The following is a 22,815-nucleotide window of genomic DNA, read 5'->3' as shown; positions in this document are numbered from 1 at the left end:
AAGGAGAGTTTCCTTGGGGGTGTGTTCTGCATCCAGTACATATAGATGTTCTGGCAAAGCTCACTCACTCTTGATCCTGAATCTGACTTGTCATCCCCTGGCCTCTGGATCTTGGGACATGAGCCAGCAGCCTGCTGTTTGACCTTCAGAGTTTGGAATTCTCCAGCTCCCACAATCTCACAAGCCAGCAAACTTCTGTCTGACCTGCCAGTTTTGGGTTTGACAGCCCCTGCAACCACATGAGTCAGGAAAGTCTCTAGCCTGACGCTTGACCCATCAATTTGGAATTTGTCAGCCATTTCCTTGAAATAAATCTCTGTATATTTATATATACATCCTTCACTGATTTTGCTCTTCTAGAACCCAGCCTAAGACACCAGCCGACACCCCTACAGCACTCTCTACTTCTTTGCTGTGTTCAATACTTCATTGCAATGGCCACACAGAACTCACAGACCACAATCACAATTATGGGGTTTATTAGGGAAGTAAAAGTTTACAACTCAGGATCAGGGTCAACTTGGAAGTAACAGGAACAACTCAGGAAGGCAGGATACAGTTTGTCGATCAGGACAGCTTCCAACCAAGACAGCTCTCAGCTCCTACTGCCTCGTGGCCCTTACATTTTGGTCTATTTCCCTGCTCAGGCACGTGTTACAACTCTTTAGCTCCATTGATAAACATCTGGAGGTACCATACTTTGCCAGGAAGCCTCCTGCCCAAAGGTGCTCAAAAATTTTGCTCCATGGATGGTCAAACCACTGAAGCTGCCTCACTCGGTGGGCCAGGAAGCCTACCACAGCCATCTCGTGCCAGTCTCCTGGTTCTCACCACTCATGCTGTCTTGCACATCCGTTGCCATCTTGTGCTGTCTCCAGTGTTACAGTTCTCTCTGTCTCCTGGGTCTAGGAGGTTCTTAGCACAGGGACCCCAGGTTCAAAGGACATGCTCTGTTCAAGGTTCTTCTTCTTGATGCTAGTGAGGTCCTCCTCAACCTCTGCGGGATTGGGTCTTTTAAGCCTAGCAGGATGGCAAAAATGACCAATCCCATTGGTTGGCCACAGGTACCTTATTTGCATAATTGCTATCCAATCCCTGCAAGGGCGTGATCGTTAAAATTGTGTATCAACTTGGCTGGGCCATTATTCTTAGAGGTTTGGCAGTTATGATGTAATTTGGCAGCAGTATAATGATGTGATCATCTCCATGATGAGATTTGATATAATGTGATCACTTCCATGATGGGATCTGCTGTGAGTAACCAGTCAGTTGAAAGGGAGTTTCCTTGGGGGTGTGGACTGCATCCAATATAGATGGACTTCCTGGCAAGGCTTGTGGGCTTTTGCTCACTCTGGATCCTGCAGCTGGCTCCTGTTTGTCTGACCTCCAGTTCTTGGGACTTGAACTAGCAGCTTAACTGCTGTCTTGCCTGCCAATCTTGGGATTTGTCGATCTTCACAGCCTATGAGCCAGAGCCCAGCTGTCTGGTTTGCCAAACTGAGGTTTGCCAGCCCCTGAAGCTGTGTGAATCAGGAGAAGCCTCCAGCATGACCCATGGACTTGGGATGTTCCAGCCTTTACAACCACGTGAACCATTTCCTTAATATAAATCTCTCTCTCTCTCTCTATATATATATATTTATATGCTTTACTGGTTTTACTTCTCTAGAGAACTCAGCCTAAGACAAAGGTTTTTACACACTTTATTTGCATAGTCCCAACCAATCATTTTGTGGGGGTTACAAGACCATGGCTAGAAAGACCATTTAAAAGCAATTCACTGCACTGCAAACACTAAGAGTGTTCCCTTTCATAGAGGACTCTGAATATGTCATGTTTATTATTTCAACATGCAAGTCATCATTTTTATTGTTCCTAAGAGCTCCTTTCTAACCTATTTCAAAATGCATTAAGTATATTCTCAGTGGGGATTAGATGGTCAGTATTGATCAGAGGAATGGGACTCAGAGACTGTGTATTTATTTGTCTTTGCAGTTTCTCAGATGAACATCTCAGCATTTAGCCTGAAATAGGTTGAGTGTGTCTCTAGTACAATGTGACTTTGAGGCTTAATCTAGCTTTCTTGCCAAATGGCCCCTAAAGAGTTTAAAGTTTAGTGAACCTATCAAGAAAATGGGAGAAATTCCTTAACTGCAGAGCTTTGAATTCATCTCAATCCTCTCTATAATTCCTAAACCTGAGGACTGCAGGGCAAAGTGCTTGGGTTTAGCCAAGCAATTCCATGGGCAGAGATGAAACAACAGAATGAAGCCTTCTAGAAACCACACAGAGTCTGGGATGTTTTATTTATAAATTCTACAAGCTCACTTTCTCTCACTATTGAGAGAGAAATTAATTAAGAATTAAGAAGTATTGAGATTATTTTCCTCCTAGCATTGCCCATGGACATCATAATAAATCATCATAAATAAATTAATTCAATTTTCAAAACTGAGATTATATATTGAATGTGATGCAGGATACACTCTTGTTGGTCAGCTAAAATCTCCTGCAGTTCTTCAGTCTGGCCATCTCCAGCTGCTCAGTGTAAAGGTAACTCTAGCTCCCTTTTCAGCTCATGGCAAATTAGGTGGAAATATCATGACAGGATTGACAGCCAAGCTTCTCTCTTGCCTGAGGCAACACATAAACATCTGTTTATTTCAAGTAATTAACACATGCATGCAGTACCCAATGCAAAAAAAGTATAAAGGACTTACAAGAAAATTAATCTCTTTCATTTCTTTCTCTCAGTCCCACTATTCAGCCCCCTTGAGGAAGCCCTCATCCCATTTCCAGAAATATTCTAGAGGAGTCACATTTTATCTGAGAGTCCTGTGAACCTGCAGCAAAATTTTCATGGAAACTTGCTTTAGTATAAACGTAGGCTCTCATTGGCTAATTCCAAACATCATGAAGTGACAGATATCCCATCAGAGCCTCATGCAGGATACCACCTACCCATGTGTCTTAGGTTACCTAGTACTGCTATAACAGAAACACCACAAAAACCAGAAAACCAAACCTGTTGCCATCAAGTTGATTCTGACTCATAGCGACCCTATAGGACAGAGTAGAACTGTCCCAAAGATTTTCCAAGGAGCAGCTGGTGGATTTGAACTGCCGACCTTTTCGCTAGCAGCAGAACGCTTATCCACTGAGCCACGACAAGTGGATGGATTTAACAAAGAGAAATTTATTCTCTCACATTCTAGGAGGCTAGAAGTCTGAATTCAGGGTGCCAGTTCCAGGGGAAGTCTTTTTCTCTTTGTCAGATCTGGGGGAAGGTCCTTGTCATCAATCTTCTCCGGTCAAGGAGATTCTCAGTGCAGGGACCCCAGGTCCAAAGGATGTGCTATTCTCCTGGCTCTTGTTTCTTGGTGGTATGTGGTTCCCCATGTCTCTCTGCTCACTTCTCTCTTTTATATCTCAAAAGAGATTGACTTAAAACAAGGCCTAACCTTGTAGATTGAGTCCTGCCTCATTAACATAACTGTCACTAATCCCACCTCATTAACATCATAGAGGTAGGACTTACAACACAGAGCAAAATCACATCAGATGACAAAATGGTGGACTATCGCACAATACTGGGATTCATAGACTAGCCAAGTTGACACATTATTAGGAGGACACAATTCAATCCATAATACCATGATATAGCTGGTATGATGGGGACTGGTTGTGGTGAAAGGATGAGTCAAGACTGGATCTGATGTTTACAGGCTGTCTTAGTTATCCAGTGCCGCTATAACAGAAATACCATAAGTGGGTGGCTTTAACAAACAGAAATTTATTTTGTCACAGTTTAGGAGGCTAGAAGTTTGAATCCAGGTTGCAGGCTGTAGGAGAAGGCTTCCTCTGTCAGCTCTGATGGAAGGTCCTTGTCTCCTTGAGCTTCCACTCCTGGGCAATGCAGTTAGGCATCTCTCTTCCCCCATCTCTGCTTCTCTTGCTTGCTTGTCTAATCTCTTTTATGTCTCAAAAAAAAATGACCTAAGACACACCCTACACTAATTCAGTCTCATTAACATAAAAAAGACAACCCACATTAACATAAAGACAACAAGACAACCCACATTAACATAAAGACAACGTACTCCCAAATGGGATTATAACCACAGGCATAGAGGTTAGGATTTACAGAACATATTTTGGAGGGACACAATTCAATCCATAACACACACATACAGCTGTCTTATCTCTTTGCTAACAACAACTCCGGGAGTTACTTGCCACCATTATCTCCACTGAACACAGGAGGATAATGAGGCAAGAAGACGGAATATTTCACACCTAGTATCTAGTAGAGATCAAGACTGAGGGATAGTTGTTTTGAGAGCTGAGAATCTGGGGTCACATACCTTTTTTTTTTTTTTTAGTATCCTATCATGTTATTTAAAAACTTTGTCATCTTGGATAAGTTCTAAGCCTCCCTGTATGCCAAATTTATTGTAGGTAAAATGGGAATAATTACAGTAGTCACTTCATAGGGCTATTGTGAAATTTAAATGAGATAATCACATAAAGTGCTTACCAAAGTCTGATATGTAGTTAGTGTTCAATGAAAAGTTTCACTAATGGTATTGTTATTATCAAAATGAAAGAAAAGATAGAACAATTATCAGCACCTAAATATAGTTCATTCATAAGACCCTGTTATAGAATCACAGATTGCTTAAAATTGTGTTTCCATGATAGTTCTGTGTCTAAAACCATAAATAGCCAATGGGAATCTCTCTGTAGATACGTATCAGTATGTTGAGACTGAAAATGTCACTATCCAGTGCGATCCTGGCTATGGTGTGGTAGGCTCTCAAAATATCAGTAGCTCAGAGAACAGAACCTGGTACCCAGAGGTGCTCAAATGTAAGTGGGTAAGTGGCACAATTCAAGGAAGTTCCTGTCCTATCACACCCTAAAAGTAGTGGCTGCCTCTGAAGCACTGTCTCAGCCATCAGTGGTGAGGTCTCTTGTCAGGAGTCATTACTGAGTTCTTAAAGGTCACTCAAAGGAAACTTCTCTTTCACCTTGAAGCATCTAATGAGTTAGGAGGGACAAGTTTTCCTGCTCTAACCTTAGAACAAGAAAAACTGAGCCCCTTAGGGAGGACCATCTCATAGACCCAGGAGTCCTGATTCTTTTCTTTCAGGCTATATAATGTACTGTTGTTCCATTTCTGGATGGTCAAAAGAAAGAGCATAGAGACCTGCGGGGGAGCTGTCTCAAAACTGTTGTCTGTCCCTCTGGCAATGAGTATAGTGGGGTCCAAAATGTTTTCTGGTTTTCTCTGCTCACCCCCCAGTTCTGAGGTTGGTCCTGATCCTGTAGTCGTCCCTTGTCAGTGATGCACCCTCCCTCATGATCAGAGATGAGCCGCTCAAGCATGCCCACCACTCTGTCTCTTTTAGGAAGTCCCCAAAGGCTGTGAGCAAGTGCCAGCAGGAAGACACCTCATGCAGTGTCTCCCAAGCCTGCAGGATGTGAAAATGTCCCTGGAGTTGTATAAACTATCATTGGAGGTTGAACAACTGGAATGAGAAAGAGATAAGGCAAAGAAACCCACTCTGGGTTTGACTGCTATTTCCATGGGTGTTGTTTGTGGATCCAAGTAAAATGAAATCCTTGACAACGTCAATCTTTTCTTCGTTTATCATAATGTTGCTTATTGATCCAGTTGTGAGGATTTTTGTTTTCTTTATGTTGAGGTATAATCCATACTGAAGGTTGTGGTCTTTGATCTTCATCAATGTAATTTTTCTCAACAAAAGGGAGAGGAGGAAAAATATGGCTAGCTGCCTTTAACTCATTACTGAAAACTTCAGTTTAATAACTTTACTGTCACTTTGGCACCATCATTTATGGTAATACACATCTGGGTAGGAGAACTGATTAATGTTAATGTTTTTGAGATTGTGAAATTATTGATCATCTATCCTCTAGTGGCACATATATTTGCTTTTCTGAATGCAAAGGGTAAAAATTCTCATGTCAAAAACCATTTTGTCTTCATGGTCATTCAGGACTCCATGAAATGAGGATCCTAAACAAACCCATTACTTATAGTTAATAGTTTTATGTCACTGTGTAGGTCTCAGAAATATGTACTTGAATTCTTACCAATGTCTTTGAATGCCTTTACTTCACAGCTACACATGTCCACATCACCCAGGTCCTTCAGGACTCTGATTAAATGTCAATACTCCCCCAAAGCCTTGTCCTTTCTCCCCACTTTGAATGGAGTCACACTCTGCTCTGAACTCCATACAAATTGACCATTCCTTGCTAATACCACATCTCAAGTTTTGCCTCACACAAAGGGCATTTATGTTTGTGTCTGATCTCCTCTTTCCAGCCTTAGAAAATGAAGGCCCTACTGACATTGACAGGACATCGACAGTGTCTGTTACACACTTCAACATGAAAGGAATGCTTTCAAGTCTGTAGACTTGCTTTCTTGCTGTCTCATTATTTCTTGAATCTGTGTTTTTCTCTTCCCTGATTTATTTTCTCATTTTACTGGGGCACATCCATCAGGAGCTGCCTATGAGATGAGGCGTAGGAAGGAAAATATTGAGTTCTTGCAAATATACAACTGTCTTTAACCTTACCCTTGATTGATAATTTGGCTGGGTGTAGAAAGCTGGGTTAAAAATAATTTTCCCTTAGAACTTCTAAAGAATTTTTTCCTCATATTATGTTCTTTTTGTTAGGTGCTATCAAGTCAGTTCTGACTCATAGCGACCCTACGTACAACAGAAGCAAACACTGCCTGGTCCCGCACCATCCTCACAATCGTTGTTATGCTTGAGCCCATTGTTGCAGTCACGGTGTCTATCCATCTAATTGAGGGTCTTCCTCTTTTTCACTGACTCTCTACTTTACCAAGCATGATGTCCTTCCCCAGGGACTGATTCCTCCTGATAACATGTCCAAAGTATGTGAGACGTAGTCTCGCCATCCTTGCTTCTAAGGAGCATTTTGGTTGTACTTTTTCCAAAGACAGATTTGTTTGTTCTTTTGGCAGTCCATGGTATATTCAATATTCTTCACAAACACCACAATTTAAAGGCGTCAATTCTTTGGTCTTCCTTATTTATTGTCCAGTTTTGCATGCATATGAGGGGATTGAAAACACCATGGCTTGAGTCAGTAGCACCTTAGTCTTCAAGGTGACATCTTTGCTTTTCTACACTTCTAAGAGGTCTTTTGCAGCAGACTTGCCCAATGTAATGCGTCTTTTGATCTCTTGACTGCTATTTCCATGGGTGTTGACTGTGGATCCAAGTAAAATGAAATCCTTGACAACTTCAATCTTTTCTTCATTTATCATAATGTTGCTTACTGGTCCAGTTGTGAGGATTTTTGTTTTCTTTATGTTGAGGTATAATCCATACTGAAGGCTGTGGTCTTTGATCTTCATCAGTAAGTGATTCAAGTCCTCTTCACTTTCAGCAGGCAAGGCTGTATCATCTGCATAACTCAGGTTGTTAATGAGTCTTCCTCAATCCTGATGTCCCGTTCTTATTCATATAGTCCAGCTTCTTGGATTATTTGCTCAGCATACAGATTGAATAGGTATCGTGAAAGGATGCAACCCTGATGCACGCCTTTCCTTTCTGCACATCTTTACTGACCACGCAGTATCCCCTTGTTCTGTTTGGATAACTGCCTCTTGATCTGTGTACAGGTTCCTCATGAGCACAATTAAGTGTTCTGGAATTCCCATTTTTTACAATGTTATCCATAATTTGTTATGATCCACACAGTTGTATGCCTTTGCATAGTCAATAAAATACAGGTAAACATCTTTCTGGTATTCCCTGCTTTCAGCCAGGATCCTTCTGACATCAGCAGTATCCCTGGTTCCACGTCCTCTTCTGAATCCGGCTTGAATTTCTAGCAATTCCCTGTCGATATACTGCTGCAGCCACATTTGAATGATCTTCAGCAAAATTTTACTTGCATGTGATATTAGTGATATTGTTGGATACTGTCTGCATTAGGTTGGATCACCTTTTTTGGGAATAGGCATAAATATGCATCTCTTCCAGTAGGCTGGCCAGGTAGCTGTCTTCCAAATTACTTAGCATAGACCAGTGTTTCCAACATTGCATCTGTCTGTTGAAACATCTCAGTTGGTATTCTGTCAATTCTGGGAGCCTGGTTTTTCGCCAGTGCCTTCAGTGCAGCTTGGACCTCTTACTTCAGTACCATTGGTTCCTGATCATATGCTACCTCCAGAAATGGTTGAATGTCAATGAATTATTTTCGGTATAGGTACTCTGTGTATTCCTTCCATCTTCTTCTGATGCTTCCCACGTCGTTTAATATTTTCCCGTAGAATCCTTCAATATTGCAATTCAATGAGGCTTGAATTTTTTCTTCAGTTCTTTCAGCTTGAGAAATGCTGAGCATGTTCTTCCCTTTTGGTTTTCTATCTCTAGCTCTTTGCACATGTCATTATAATACTTTGCTTTGTCTTCTTGAGCTGCCCTTTGAAATATTCTGTTTAGCTCTTTTACTTCCTCATTTCTTCCTTTTGCTTTAGCTACTCGACGTTCAAAAGCAAGTTTCAGAGTCTCTTCTCACATCCATTTTGGTCTTTTGCTTCTTTCCTGTCTTTTTAATGACCTCTTTTTTTCTTCATGTATGATGTCCTTGATGTCATTCCACAACTTGTCTGGTCTTCGGTCACTAGTGTTCAACATGTCAAATTTATTCTTGAGATAGTCTGTAAATTCAGGTGGGATATACTCAAGGTCGTACTTTGGCTCTTGTGGACTTTCTCTAATTTTCTTCAGTTTCAACTTGAACTTGCATATGAGCAATTGATGGTCTGTTTCGAAGTCAGTCCCTGGCCTTGTTTTGACTGATGATATTGAGCTCTTCCATTGTCTCTTTTCACAAATCTAGTCGATTTGATTCCTATGTATTCTATCTGGTGAGGTCCACATGTACAGTCGCTGTTTATGTTGGTGAAAAATGTATTTGCAATGCAGAAGTCATTGCTCTTGCAAAATTCTATTATGAGATCTCTGGCATTGTTTCTATCACCAAGGCCATATTTTCCAATTACTGAACCTTCTTCGTTTCCAACTTTTGCAGTCCAATCACCAGTAATTATCAATGCATCCTAATTGCATGTTTGATCAATTTCAGATTGCAGAAGCTGGTAAAAACCTTCAATTTCTTCATCTTTGGCCTTAGTGGTTGGTGCATAAATTTGAATAGTAGTGGTATTAACTGGTCTTCCTTGTAGGCATATGAATATTATCCTATCACTGATAGCATTGTACTTCAGGATAGATCTTGAAATGTTCTTTTTGACGATGAATGCAATGCCATTCCTCTTCAAGTTATCATTCCTGGCATAGTAGACCATATGATTGTCTATTCAAAATGGCCAATACCTGTCCATTTCATCTCACTAATGCCCAGGATATTGATCTTTATGTGTTCCATTTCATTTTCATCAATTTCCAATTTCCTAGATTCATACTTCATACATTCCATATTCCAATTATTAATGGATGTTTGCAGCTATTTCTTCTCATTTTGAGTCATGCCACCTCAGCAAATGAAGGTCCCAAAAGCTTGATTCCATCCACTTCATTAAGGTGGACTCTACTCTGAGGAGGCAGCTCTTCCCCAGTCATAGTCTGAGTGCCTTCCAACCTGAGGGGCTCATCTTCCAGCACTATATCAGACAATGTTCCACTGCTATTCATAAGATTTTCATGGGCTAATTCTTTTTAGAAGTAGACTGCCGGGTCCTTATTCCTAGTCTGTCTTAGTCTGTAAGCTCAGCTGAGACCTGCCCACCATGGGTGACCCTGCTGGTATTTGAATACTGGTAGCATAGCTTCCAGCATCACAGCAACACGCAAGTCCCCATGGTACAGCAAACTGACAGATGCGTTGGAACTAATATTGCTATTGAGGAGTCAGATGTCATTTTAATTCTTGATTATATAGGATTTTTTTTCTTTATATCTATTCTTCTAGAAGGAAACTCATTTTTTTTTTCTGAGAAATTTTCTTGGTATAGTTTCTTCAATAATTTTCTTATCTCTATTTTTCTCTTTTATCTTTATGGAAATCCTACTAGTCAGATATTGAACCTCCTTGTTAATCCTCTAGGTTTTTTGTTTGTTTGTTTGTTTTACCTTTCTCTCCTGTTTCCCATATCTTCATCTGTTCCACCCTTCCCTTACATCTTCTAGGATATTTCTCTAACTTTGTATTCTAACTATTTTGTTCTTTAAAAAAAATTTTTATTTTTAAAAAGTATTTTGTTCTTTATGAATAAAATGTCTATTCATATGTCTCAGAAAATATTAATAATTGTTTATGTAGAAGTTCTTTTCTGTTCTCTGCAAACTTCTACTGATGATAATTCTAGGTTACATTTTCATTTTTAACAGCGAGGTCCGCATAAGCTGATTTAAGCTTTGTGTACTTGGGGAGGTTGGGTAGTGAACTATTTTTTTCTTATTGGGAGTTGCAGCTGAGACTGCTACTTTTCCTCAGTGTTATTTTAAGTAATGGAGCCACCCTCACCTCTTGAAATATTAGCAGGGCACATGGCTGCTCAGCTAGAGCCTCTCTACATGTAACCTGTCAATGTGTGCAACCTCCTGGTCACTTTCTTAAGAAGGAAGTCTCTTGTTCTCCACTTCCTCTTTTCCCCTGCCTGGGGCTGAAATGCTGACAGGGTGCCAGTGAGCCAACTTCTGCCACACTGATGAGGACAGCACCCTGGGGTGTATTGGAGCAACAAAGAGGAAGGGACCTGGTCCTTGAATGACCTAGTTGGGCAAAAGTGCCAACTATCCACTTCTGCTTTTAGACGGTTGCATAAGAGTAAAGAAAAAATTTCTTCCTGGTTTGAGCTACTGTGGTTTTGGATGTCTTGGTTACATTACTACAGCTTAGTGTAACAATACAAAACCCGTTGCCAGTTAGTCAATTCCTACTCATAGAGACCCTATAGGACAGAGTAGAACTGCCCCATAGCGTTTCCAGAGAGTGGCTGGTGGATTCAAACTGCCAACCTTTTGGTTAGCAGCCAAGCTCTTAGGGATCTCCAAATATCAGTTTGTTGTCCAGTTTCTCCAGAGTCTAGTTTCTTCCCTGCTAATTTATTAACTTGAATTTCTACCATGCAAGATGAGATTACTGCTGCTATATTCTCATTGAACTTTGCTTCTCCCTCCACCCCTCAGCCTATTTCTATCACATTACTTTTTACATTGACAACATTGTGAGCATTGACATTCTCTCCTTAAACGATCGTTTCTGTCCTTAGAAAGTACAGCAGTTGCATTATTCTCCTGGTGTTTGGTGGAAAGTTTTCCCTTCTGCTGTGACTAGTTTGTTTTTGTATTTCCCATCGATCTATGCCCACCATACGTGCTGAAGAATTATGTCATTAGTAAAGAGCATGTAAGTTATATGAGATGTTAACTTGATGCTAAAGTTTAATATAGCCCAAGATAAAATCAATTTCAAATTTTCTGTTGGCAAATATTGTTCTTTGACTACAGAGAAACAAACTACAAGTGTATGATTCATCCAATTTCTGGGTTTAATGAGAGAGCTTGGGGAAGAAGTAGGTGAATGAGAGACTCAGATGAAGAAGTAGAAATGAATGGAGACTATGGGTTGAGCTGCCATTTTGTAAAATCAGAAGCTAAGGTTCCGAAAAGGAATGTGATTGTCCTAAAATTCCTGTGATCTAAGAATCGTCCTGTGAAAAGCTCTTACTAATGTGTTCCTATCATTTTGAGCAAATCAGCAACTTTCTGATGTTGATATTTTTAGTTTTCAAAATATGATAGTTATTACTCTTTGTGAATATTTACACATAATGGATGATAATATAATTAAAACAATTCTTCCTAAAGAATTTTCTTAAAACACTTTTTATGTCTAGCTCAGTACCTAGTAGTAGCTTGATAATTACAGAGTTTTAGAATATACCAATTTATAGTATATATGCATAACTTAAAATAAAAAACCAAAGCCCCTGCCATTGAGTTGATTCTGACTCACAGAGGCCCTATAGGACAGAGTAGAACTGCCCCACAGGGTTTCCAAGGGGCAGCTTGGATTTGAACTGCCAGCCTTTTGGTTAGCAGCCAAGCTCTTGACCACTGCACCACCAGGGCTCCAAGCATAACTTAGACTTGTTAAAATAAAAATGGAAAATTGAAATCATTTAAGAGGTAAAAGTACATTTACTAAAATTTATACTTAAATATAATTGTGATTGAGTTTATTTTTAGTCAACTAAGATGGGAAATATAACGGATCAAATATTTATATGTTTGATAAAAATAAACAAACATATCAGCTCTACAGGAGAAGTTTTTTCTCACTGTTATGAAAATAGAAAAGAAATTTATTGCATGGATTATTCTACAAGGAACAGTGAACAACATAATGAATAATGCCTTTAAAACCTCAATTGAAGAGTTCGTCAAAAAGCCAAATATATCATCCCTCTATAAAAACTGAGGCAATACAGTGCAACATAAGTTTCTTTGATGTTTTGGCAAGGTGTTAAGCTACTAAGATTCAGGCACATAAGCACTGAACATCTAATTTCATATCCAAGATAGACCTTGGAATACATACCTTTCTAGGTGCAGTATATAAGGTAGAAGTGGCTCCTGTCAGCCAAGTACAATTCTCTGGAGAAGATGACAGGTATAAGTCCTTAGCTGCAGCACCAGCAGCATGGGGAGGGGGAGGCGGTAGAAGGGCATGGGTGCACTTCTGGGTAAAAGATCAACGGTGTTAATTTACTCCCAAATGGTTGGTTCAGTGTCCTGCACAGGAAATTGTTATTGGCCAATAAATGGAAATCGTTTTGGTATAAAGAAAAAGTTTGGGTTTTAGAATCAGTATAGGATTCAGAATTTGGCTTAACCACTAATTAGCTGAGAGATTTAGGGTCTCCTCATCTATGAAATGAAGACTATAAGAGCCATGTCATATGGTTTTTTAAGGGTTAATTACAATAAGTCATGTAAAGTTCTGGTACACAGTATTTAAAACTTAAAAATGGGTTAATATAGTTTTCTGGTTAATCATTTAAATGACTTCTTTCTATTGTGTGTCCTTTTTCTAAAGGAAGCAACCACTTAGTGGGTTTGCTTGTTTTTCTTTCTCTATAGGAAGTTGAAATTTAACTGTGCTTTTATCAGTAGTACAGAGAAATTCATCCAGTTATATTTGGTAATTCTTCCTATCTATTTTTGAGAGCTTAGCATTTGGGCTGTTGTGGTCTGCAGTAGTCATCCCCGCTTAGCTGGGTGGTGAAGATCACTTTAGGACATTTTCCAGACTTAGTCTGTATTTTGGGCAAGTATCTTTGTGTCTTACAGGAACAGACAACCACAGGGTGGGCAAGATAGAGAACCCAGGTTGAGAGTTTCACTTGTCCTCCCATTTAAGGAGACTATATTTAGGAAATTATCTGAATGAACAAGTCCCAGATAGTAAGATAAACTTGGTCTTATTTTGGGACTAACTATCCATGAAGGATAACAAATGGGCCTTTCTACAACTTGTCTTTTAGTGCTCTGAGACAAAATGCTGGGCTTCACCCTGATCTAGCACCATTCAGATATTCTGAAAGTCATGATAAATCTTCCTTTCTTTTTAATTCATCACCACCAAGCCTTTAGCTTTCAGTGCATGCTTTTTCTGTGCTGTAAACACAGGACCAGAATAGTTTCCCTACTAGAATAGTTTCATAGAGTGAATCATTTGGTGTCTTATATGCACATGTCTGTCAGTTTGTCGAACCGTGGTGGCTTATATGTTGCTGTGATGCTGGAAACTGTGCCACCAGTATTTCAAATACCAGCAGGGTCCCCCATGGTGGACAGGTTTCAGCAGAGCTTCCAGACTAAGACCAGTTAGAAGAAAGGTCTGGGATCTACTTCTGAAAATTAGTCAATGAAAACCTTGTAGATCACAATAGAATATTGTCCTGTATACTGCTGGAAGATGAGCCTCCTCGGTTGGAAGGCCCTACACAATAGCCACAACAATGGACTGGACTGTACCAACAATCATGACGATGGAGCAGGACTGGACAATGCTTTATTCTGTTGCACACGGGGTCACCATGAGTTAGAATCAACTTGACAGCAACTAATAACAAAATACATCAAAAAACCCAGGAATTAGGGGAAAAATTTTCCCACTTAAGTATTATAAGAAAAATTCTTGTTTGCACCGGATTCTTGAGTATTTTCACACCTAGAAACTTGTATTACTCTATTCTGGCTAGGCGGTGGGCAGTCTAGAAAATATATTTAACTTTCTAAATGTTTTAAAAATCCATTCCTCTATGAGCAATTCATACCCCTGACTGATGGCACTACCTCCTGGAGAGGTACTGCTTCTCATTCAGGGCTTTTTCTTTTTCTGGGGCTTCTAATCCTCGCAGGGCCCACCACGTGCACTGTGCTAAGTGCACCAGGAACTGCACTGCCTTTTGCCTTTTGCTGTTGTTTACTCAGAGAAGAATTATGCATATGTTCAGAAAGGAACTCATCATATGCCCCATCCAAACAGTTAGAAAGTCTTGGATTACTACAGAATCCTAGAGCACTCTCAGATCAAGTTCCAGACTCTTCTCCCCAAGAAGGGGACCTTATCAGCTAGCCCCTGTCAGAGCTGTGCCCAGCACTTGGTCTTCTAGCCACCTCCTGCCCCTCCCCTTTAGTGACACAGAACTGGGACCTTGTCAAGTTTTAACTCCTTGGCTTAGGCACCATGTCAACTGTTTTCTTAAAAGACTTCTGTTCATCTTGATTCCAGGTGTCTGAGAATTCTGAGCCCCAGGGCTGCATTTCTGAGACTCTGTGCCATGGCCCAGATGTTACAGAGTGGTTTCCCAGCACTGTGCATCTTCGGGGTCTTGACCCTACTGCACTGCCCTTCAGCCATGTGTGGTGAGTACAGTGGTTATGGGGAAAATGGGACAGTTTCTCCAAGGTATGGAGAAAAATTCTTCATGAAGAATTAGTCAAAGATAGTCAGATGGTGGTAATTCAGAACAATTTTGAGAGAATACAGTGAACTTTGTTATGAATGAAAATAAAGCATTTAAAAATATTAAAGAAATTCTAATTCTTTCAAAAGTAGGTTTTTACTATCTAGAATAACGAAGTGCTGAGGTGCAAAAATCCTTGCGAGGCTATTTCAGCAAGGAATAGCCTTTAATTTAGAATCTAGTTATATTTAAATTGTAAAACACAGTTATTCTTTAATTAGGTTAATTATAACAGTGAGAATCTTAGTCACTGATTAATTAGAAAAAAATTTTCAACCATAAATCAAAAAAGATCATCTAAGAGCACAAATACTGAGTAAATTTTCTAGAGTAAAAAGAAGCCACATTGTAAACTGTAAACTGTTATATAAAGTAAGGTATCATTATTGAAATTGTGGGGAAATTTTTACAAATCAATGAGAAATGGAAGAGTTTGAGAAAACATGACAGAACTGGCTCAAGAGCTGTTGCTGTGGAAATTAGAGTAATTTCTTTTGTTATTTAAATGGAAATGTACTTTTATCAAAGTGATATTTTCCTCTTTCATTAGGCAACATTATTTCTTGTGTGAGAGAATAATTTTTATAATATATTGAAAATACTTATAAGCACATCCCCTGAAATAGCTATTACGGCATCAAAATAGAGGATTTTGGACAGCTTAGAGGGAATATCCTAATACTAAAAAAATAGCCAAATGGTAATTTTCGAGCTAGCAGATTGATAAAAAGCATAGACGTCATACTTTCTTCATCACTGAGAGTGGGGACAGAGGAAAGCAAGGGCATATTAAGGAAGCATCTTTATTTGGAAGATGATTCTTCACCACAAAAGGATGACAATTATTGAGGGATTGTTGTTGTTAGTTGCTGTCGAGTCAATTCTGATTCATTGTGACCATGTGCGCATAGTAGAACTGCTCCATGGAGTTTTCAAGGCTGTGACCTTTCAGAAGTAGATCACCAGGCCTGTATTCCAAGATGCTTTTGAGTAGGTCTGAACTCCCAACCATTTAGCTAGTAGTCAAGCGCTTAATCGTTTGCTCCACCTGAAGATGCTGTGTGCCTTCAAGTTGATTTTCGACTCATAAGGACCCCATTTGACAGAGTAGAACTGTCCCATAGGGTTTTCTAGGTTGTAATCTTTACAGGAGCAGATTGCCAGGTCTTTTCTCCCGTGGAGCAGTTGATGGGTTCCAACTGCCGGCATTTCACTTAGCATCTGAGAAGTTAACCGTTGCATCACCAGGGCTTCTTTTATAACATATGTAAAATGCTTAATATAGTGTCTAGCAAGTGGTTACAAACTTAATAAATCCTTCCTTGTGATCTATTACTAATAAGTGTCATAGGCAATCCAAAGTAGAGATGATCACTGTCTGCTAGAGTAGCATGCAGAAAAGCGTAGACAGCACTCTAGAAGGGAAGATGGAAGAAGCAAAGGTGCAGACGTGAGAATGCACAGGGCTTAGGTTTGCCTAACAGCAGTGCTCACTCACACAGAGGAGCAGTTGTTGATGAAGATGAAGATTCCGTGGTAAAGGCCAGATGAGGTTTGTCTTAATGCTCTTGGGTTGATAAGTGTTTTAAATAGCTTGCTTTTAGCAAAAAGGTAATTTGGAAACAACTCTTACTTAGATTCAGTCTTAAAAAGGAAATCATCCTTTAGTGCTTTATCTGGTATTTCCAATACTCTAAATTTATTAAATTGCACTAAAATTTCTCATGCAAAGTTTTTGGAACCTGAGACAATTCCTTTTCTAACCCAACATTTCATGTTTCTTATTTCAAAAATAATTCCTTGTTTTGCATCATTCCTATGAGCCTCTTTCCAAAATGTTGTAAAATGCACAAAACATATTCTTTATAGTGGGTGTGGTTGTTGGAAGAGGTGGGGATTGTATACAGATTCTGGATTCACTCAGTCTTTACAAGTTTTCAAAGATAAGCAACTCTACTTTAAAAAGCTTATTAGAATTCAACACACGTATAGAACAGTGTAAAAAATGAAAATGTACGGCTCAATGATTCATCAAAAAACAAACACTTGTGAAAACCTCACTCAGGTAAAGAAGAACTTTATTACCAGCCCCCAGAAGTCCCATGGGCCACCTCCCATTCACTACTCTATCCTTCTTCAAATGTAATCATTATCCTGATTTTCATAATAATCACTTCCTCCATTTTACTGTTAGTTGTACTATACCTTAGTTTTGCATTTTTTAAAACTTTTAAAATGCAATCATACATTAATGTTGTCTGTCTACTTTTGCTCAACATTATGTTGGTGGGATTCATCCATGTGGTTGTGAGTAGTATTTCATCTATTTTTATGGCTGCATAGTAGTCAGTTAGATGAATGCACTACAATTTACTTACCCTGTTCCACTGTTAATGGATATTTAGGCTGTTTCATGTTTAGACAGATTACAAAGAATGCTGCTATAAACATTTTTGAGCTTGCCTCTTGGTGCACACATTCATATATCTCTGCTGATAAAATACCCATGAATGTAATTGCCAGGCTCTAGGGTGTGATTATTTTCACCTTTAGGAAATAATATCACAATGATTTGGAAAGTGATTTTATCAATTTACATTCTCACCTGAAGTACCTTAGAGCACCAATGAATCACATTCTTGCCAACATTGGTAATGTCATAATTTTAAATTTTAAACAGTCTCATGGATGTGTAGTAGTTACTAGTTGTGGTTTTTAATTGCATTTCTTGATGATTAACAAGGTTGAAATGAGCCCTGGTGGTGCAGTGGTTTAACGATTGGCTGCTAACTGAAAGATCAGCGGTTCAAACCCACCATCTGTCCCAGGGGAGAAAGATATGGCAATTGGCTACTGTCATGGATTGAATCGCATTCCCCGAACATATGTGTATCAACTTGGCTAGGTCATAATTCCCAGTATTGTATGATTGTCCACCATTTTGTCATCTGATCTGATTTCCCTGTGTTGTAAATCCTATCTCTATGATATTGATGAGATGGGATTAGCAACAGTTATGTAAACTCAATCTACAAGATTAGATTGTGTTTTAAGCCAATCTCTTTTGAGATACAAAAGAGAGAAACAAGCAGAGAGACAGGGGGACCTCATACTACCAAGAAAGCAGTGGCGGGAGCAAAGCGTGTCCTTTGGACTCAAGGTTCCTGCACAGAGAAGCTCCTAGACCAAGGGAAGATTGATGACAAGGACCTTCCTCCAGAACCGACAGAAAGTGAAAGCCATCCTCTGGAGCTGGCACCTGGAGTTCGGACTTCTAGCCTACTAGACTGTGAGAGAATAAATTTCTCTTTGTTAAAGCAATCCACTTGTGATATTTCTGCTGTAGCAGTCCTAGATGATTAAGACAGCTTCCGTAAGGAATTATAGCCTGGGAAACCCTATGGGGCAGTTCTACACTGTCCTATAGGGTAACTATGAGTCGGAAATCAACTTGACAGCAATGGGTGGTGGTGGTGGTGGTGGAACAAGGTTGAAGGAGCCTGGGTGGCACAAGCAGTTTACCGTAGGCTGCTAACCTAAAGTTGGTGGTTCAAACCCACCTTTCAGCTCCTTGGAAGAAAGCCCTGGTGAACTGTTTCCAAAAAAATTAACCAGTACAAAACCCGTTGCCATTGAGTTGACTTCGACTCATAGAAACCTACAGGATAGAGTAGAACTGCCTCATAGGATTTCCAAGTCTGTAATCTTTATGGAACCAGACTGCTACATCTTTCTGCTGTGGAGTGGCTGAACCAGCACTAGCAGCTGAGAGCTTAACAACTGTGCAACCAGGACTCCTTCTGTAAAGATTACAGTCAAGAAACCTCTTTGGAGGGTGAAAAGGAGAAGTGTGCTGTCACAGTATAGGGAGAACAATTAGGGTCACATAACAATGTATGTATAAGTTTTTGTATGAGAGAGTAACTTGAATTGTAAACTTTCACTTAAACTACAACATTAAAAAAATAAATAAAAAAGAAGTAAAAGTCTAACTATATTAAAAATCATTTCCTTACGGTGTAATTTTCAATGCTAGTCCATTAAAGGGGCCTTACATTCACTTAAAAAAAAAAAAAAGAAGAAAGAAAACCCTATGGAGCAGTTCTACTCTATAACACATGGGGTCACCATGAGTCAGAATCAACTCAACTGCAACAGGTTTGATTTTTTAGTTTAACAAGGTTGAGTACCTACTCATATGTTTGCCAACCATTAGCGTAGCTGCTTTAGATAAGTGTCTACTCAAGCCCCTTGACCATTTTTCTATTGGGTTGCCTGCTTCTTAAAAATTAATTTATAAGCATTCTTCTTATTTTGCCTCATGATTATAGAATATGATTCTGTTTCAGAGTGACTCCTAGTGGCTGCATTATGCTTTTATACCAAAAAGTCCATGAAGTGTAGAAGTTTAGTGACCATGTCAAGAAAATGATACATACCTCATGAGTGTAATAATTTAATGAACTAGTTCTGTAAAATGGTGTCATGGATTGAATTGTGTCCCCCAAAAATACGTATCAACTTGGCTAGGCCAAGATTTCCAGTATTGTGAGATTGTCCACCATTTTGTAATCAGATGTGATTTTCCTATGTGTTATAAATCTTATCTCTATAATGTTAATGAGGCAGGGTTAGAGGCAGTTATATTAATGAGGCAGGACTTAATCTATAAGGTTAGGCTTTGTCTTAAGTCAATCTCTTCCGAGATATAAAAGAGAGAAGTGAGCAAAGAGACAGGGAGGCATCATACCACCACGAAACAAGATTCAGGAGAATAGCATGTCCTTTGGACCCAGGATGTTCATCTGGGGAAGATTGATGACAAGGATCCTCCCCAAGAGCTAACAGAGACAGAAAGCCTTTCCCTGGAGCCAGTACCTTGAATTTGGACTTCTAGCCGAGTGTGAGAGAATAAATTTTTCTTTGTTAAAGCCATGCACTTGTGGTATTTCTGTTATAGCAGCACTAGATGACTAAGACAAACAGAAAGGGTCCCTCACTCTGAATTGTTAATTAAATGAAACTCTGGCTCACTCTGTTTCACTCTTCTCTCTCACCATTCAAGATTGCAGTTTACCTCCAAGCATTGCTCATGGATCCTATGAAGATGTGAGCTCATTTATGTCCTTTACTACTGAGGTGAAGTATACATGTGATGAAGGATATGTTCTGGTTGGAAAAGCTAAAATCACCTGCAGATATTCCGGTTGGTTGTCTCCAGCTCCTCAATGTAAAGGTAACTCCAGCTTCACTGATGGTCCTTGCTAAGAAGGTAGAATCTCCATGAAAGTTCTGACAGTACAGTCTCCTCCCAACGGAGGCAGTGCTTAGAAATTTGTATTTTAAAATTTATTTATTGGTTTCTGTAATTAATACATGCACATGGTACAACATTTACAAAGTATGAACGATCGTACAGTTTATCACCCTTGAAATAACCACTGTTACCAATGCATGTCTTTTCAGAGGTAATTTAAAGGACCACGTTTTGTTTAGTTTTAATAAAAATTTAAATTTAATTATAATATACAACAAAACTGTGTACAAATCTTAGGTGTCAATGAATTATCACAAAGTGAAACAACTCATGTAACTACCACTGAGGTTAAGAAGCATTACCACTACCAGCACCCTGGAAGCATTCTACATGCCCCCTCCCAGGTACTCCCTGACTCTACTTCTCAAAGAGGTCATTATTCTGAATTCTAAAAAAATAGATTAGTTTTGCCTATTTTTGAGCTTTGTATAAAGGAAATCATGTACATACTATTTTGTGCCTGGCTTCTTTACTCAATATCATGTTTTTGAAAATAATCTATCTTCTTGCAAGTAGTGATAGGTATTCATTTTCATTGTGGTATGACTCAAAATGACAACAGCCGTAAACATCCATTAATAATCAAACATAGCATATACAAAGTATGAAACTAGGAAAATTGGAAGTCATCAAAAATGAAATGGAATACATAAATATTGATACCCTGGGCATTAGTGAGAAGAAATGGACCAGTATCAGCCATTTTGAATCAGATAATCATACGATCTACTATGCCTGGAATGACAAATTGAAGAGCAATGGCATCTCATTCATCTTCAAAAAGAACATTTCAAGATCTATCCTGAAGTACAACACTGTAAGTGATAGCATAATATCCATATGCCTACAAGGAAGACCAGTTAAAATGACTATTATTCAAATTTATACATCAACCACTAATGCCAAAGATGAGGAAATTGAAGATTTTTACCAACTTCTTCAGTCTGAAATTGATCAAATATGCAATAAAGATGCATTGATAATTATTGGTGATTGGAATGTAAAAGTTGGAAACAAAGAAGAAGGATCTGTAGTTGGAAAATATGGCCTTGTTGATAGAAATGATGCCAGAGACCGCATGATAGAATTTGGCAAGACCAACAGCTTCTTCATTGCAAATGCCTTTTTCAATAACATAAATGGCAACTATACACATGGACCTCACCAGATGGAAAACACAGGAATCGAATCAACTGCATTTGTGAAAAGAGACAATGGACAATCTCAATATCAAAAGTCAGAACAAGGCCAGAGGCTGATTTCAAAACAGACCATCAATTGCTCATATGCAAGTTTAAGTTGAAGCTGAAAAGAATTAAAACACGTCCACGAGTACCAAAATACAACCTTAAGTGTATCCCACCTAAAATTAGAGACCATCTCAAGAATAGATTTGGCACATTGAACACTAATGACTGAAGATCAGACGAGTTGTGGAACGATAAGGACATCATACGTGAAGAAAGCAAAAGATCATTAAAAAGACAGGAAAGAAAAAGAGGACCAAATACATGTCAGAAGAGACTCTGAAACTTGCTCTTGAATGCAGAGTAGCTACAGCAAATGGAAGAAATCATGAAGTAGAAGAGCTGAACAGATTTCAAAGGGTGGCTTGAGAAGGCAAAGTATTATCATGAAATGTGCCAAGACCTGGAGTTAGAAAATCAAAAGGGAAGAACACACTCAGCACTTCTCAATCTGAAAGAACTGAAGAAAAAATTTAAGCCTCAAGTTATAGTACTGAAGGATTCTATAGGCAAAATATTGAATAATGCAGGAAGCATCAAAAGAAGACAGAAGGAATACACAGAGTTACCATATCAAAAAGAATTGGTTTAAGTTCAACCATTTCAGGAGGTAGCATATGATCAAGAACAAATGATACTGAAGGAAGAAGTCCAAGCTGCCCTGAAGGCATTGGTGAAAAACAAGCCTCCAGGAATTGACAAAATACCAACTGAGATATTTCCACAAATGGATGCAGCACTGGAGGGACTCACTCATCTATGCCAAGAAATTTTAAAGACAGCTACTTGGCCAACCAACGGTAAGAGATCCATATTTGTGCCCATTCCAATGAATGGTGATCCAACAGAATGCAGAAGTTACAAACAATATCATTAATATCACATACAAGTAAAATTTTGTTGAAGATACTTCAAAAACATTTGCAGCAGTGCATTGACAGGGAAATGTCAGAAATTCAAGCCAGATTTAGAAGAGAATGTGGAATGAGGGGTATCATTGCTGATGTCAAATGGACCCTGGCTAAAAGCAGAGAATACCAGAAAGATGTTTACCTGTGTTTTATTGACTATGCAAAGGCATTCAACTGTGTGGATCATAACAAATTATGGATAATATTATGAAGAATAGGAATTCTGGAACACTTAATTGTGCTCATGAGGAACCTGTACATAGA

At 39.1% G+C, this 22,815-nt stretch overlaps 1 protein-coding gene across 1 annotated transcript in view; it reads left to right on the top strand.

Moving 5' to 3' along the window:
• The first annotated feature begins 14,795 nt into the window (after positions 1-14,795).
• Positions 14,796-22,815, top strand: part of LOC105756226 (C4b-binding protein alpha chain-like) — a 21,972-nt gene continuing 13,952 nt past the window's right edge. Inside the window, exons 1-2 of the mRNA XM_012555212.2 lie at positions 14,796-14,975; positions 20,142-20,312. Of these exons, the coding sequence (XP_012410666.1) occupies positions 14,891-14,975; positions 20,142-20,312 (256 nt within the window). The 5' untranslated portion in view covers positions 14,796-14,890. The remainder of the gene's footprint in view (positions 14,976-20,141; positions 20,313-22,815) is intronic.

The sequence above is a fragment of the Trichechus manatus genome, unplaced genomic scaffold (assembly GCF_000243295.1).
Source record: "Trichechus manatus latirostris isolate Lorelei unplaced genomic scaffold, TriManLat1.0 scaffold00035, whole genome shotgun sequence".
Lineage (NCBI taxonomy): Eukaryota > Metazoa > Chordata > Mammalia > Sirenia > Trichechidae > Trichechus > Trichechus manatus.
The sequence above is the reverse complement of the archived record's forward strand: the minus strand, read 5'-3'. Positions and strand labels throughout refer to the sequence as shown.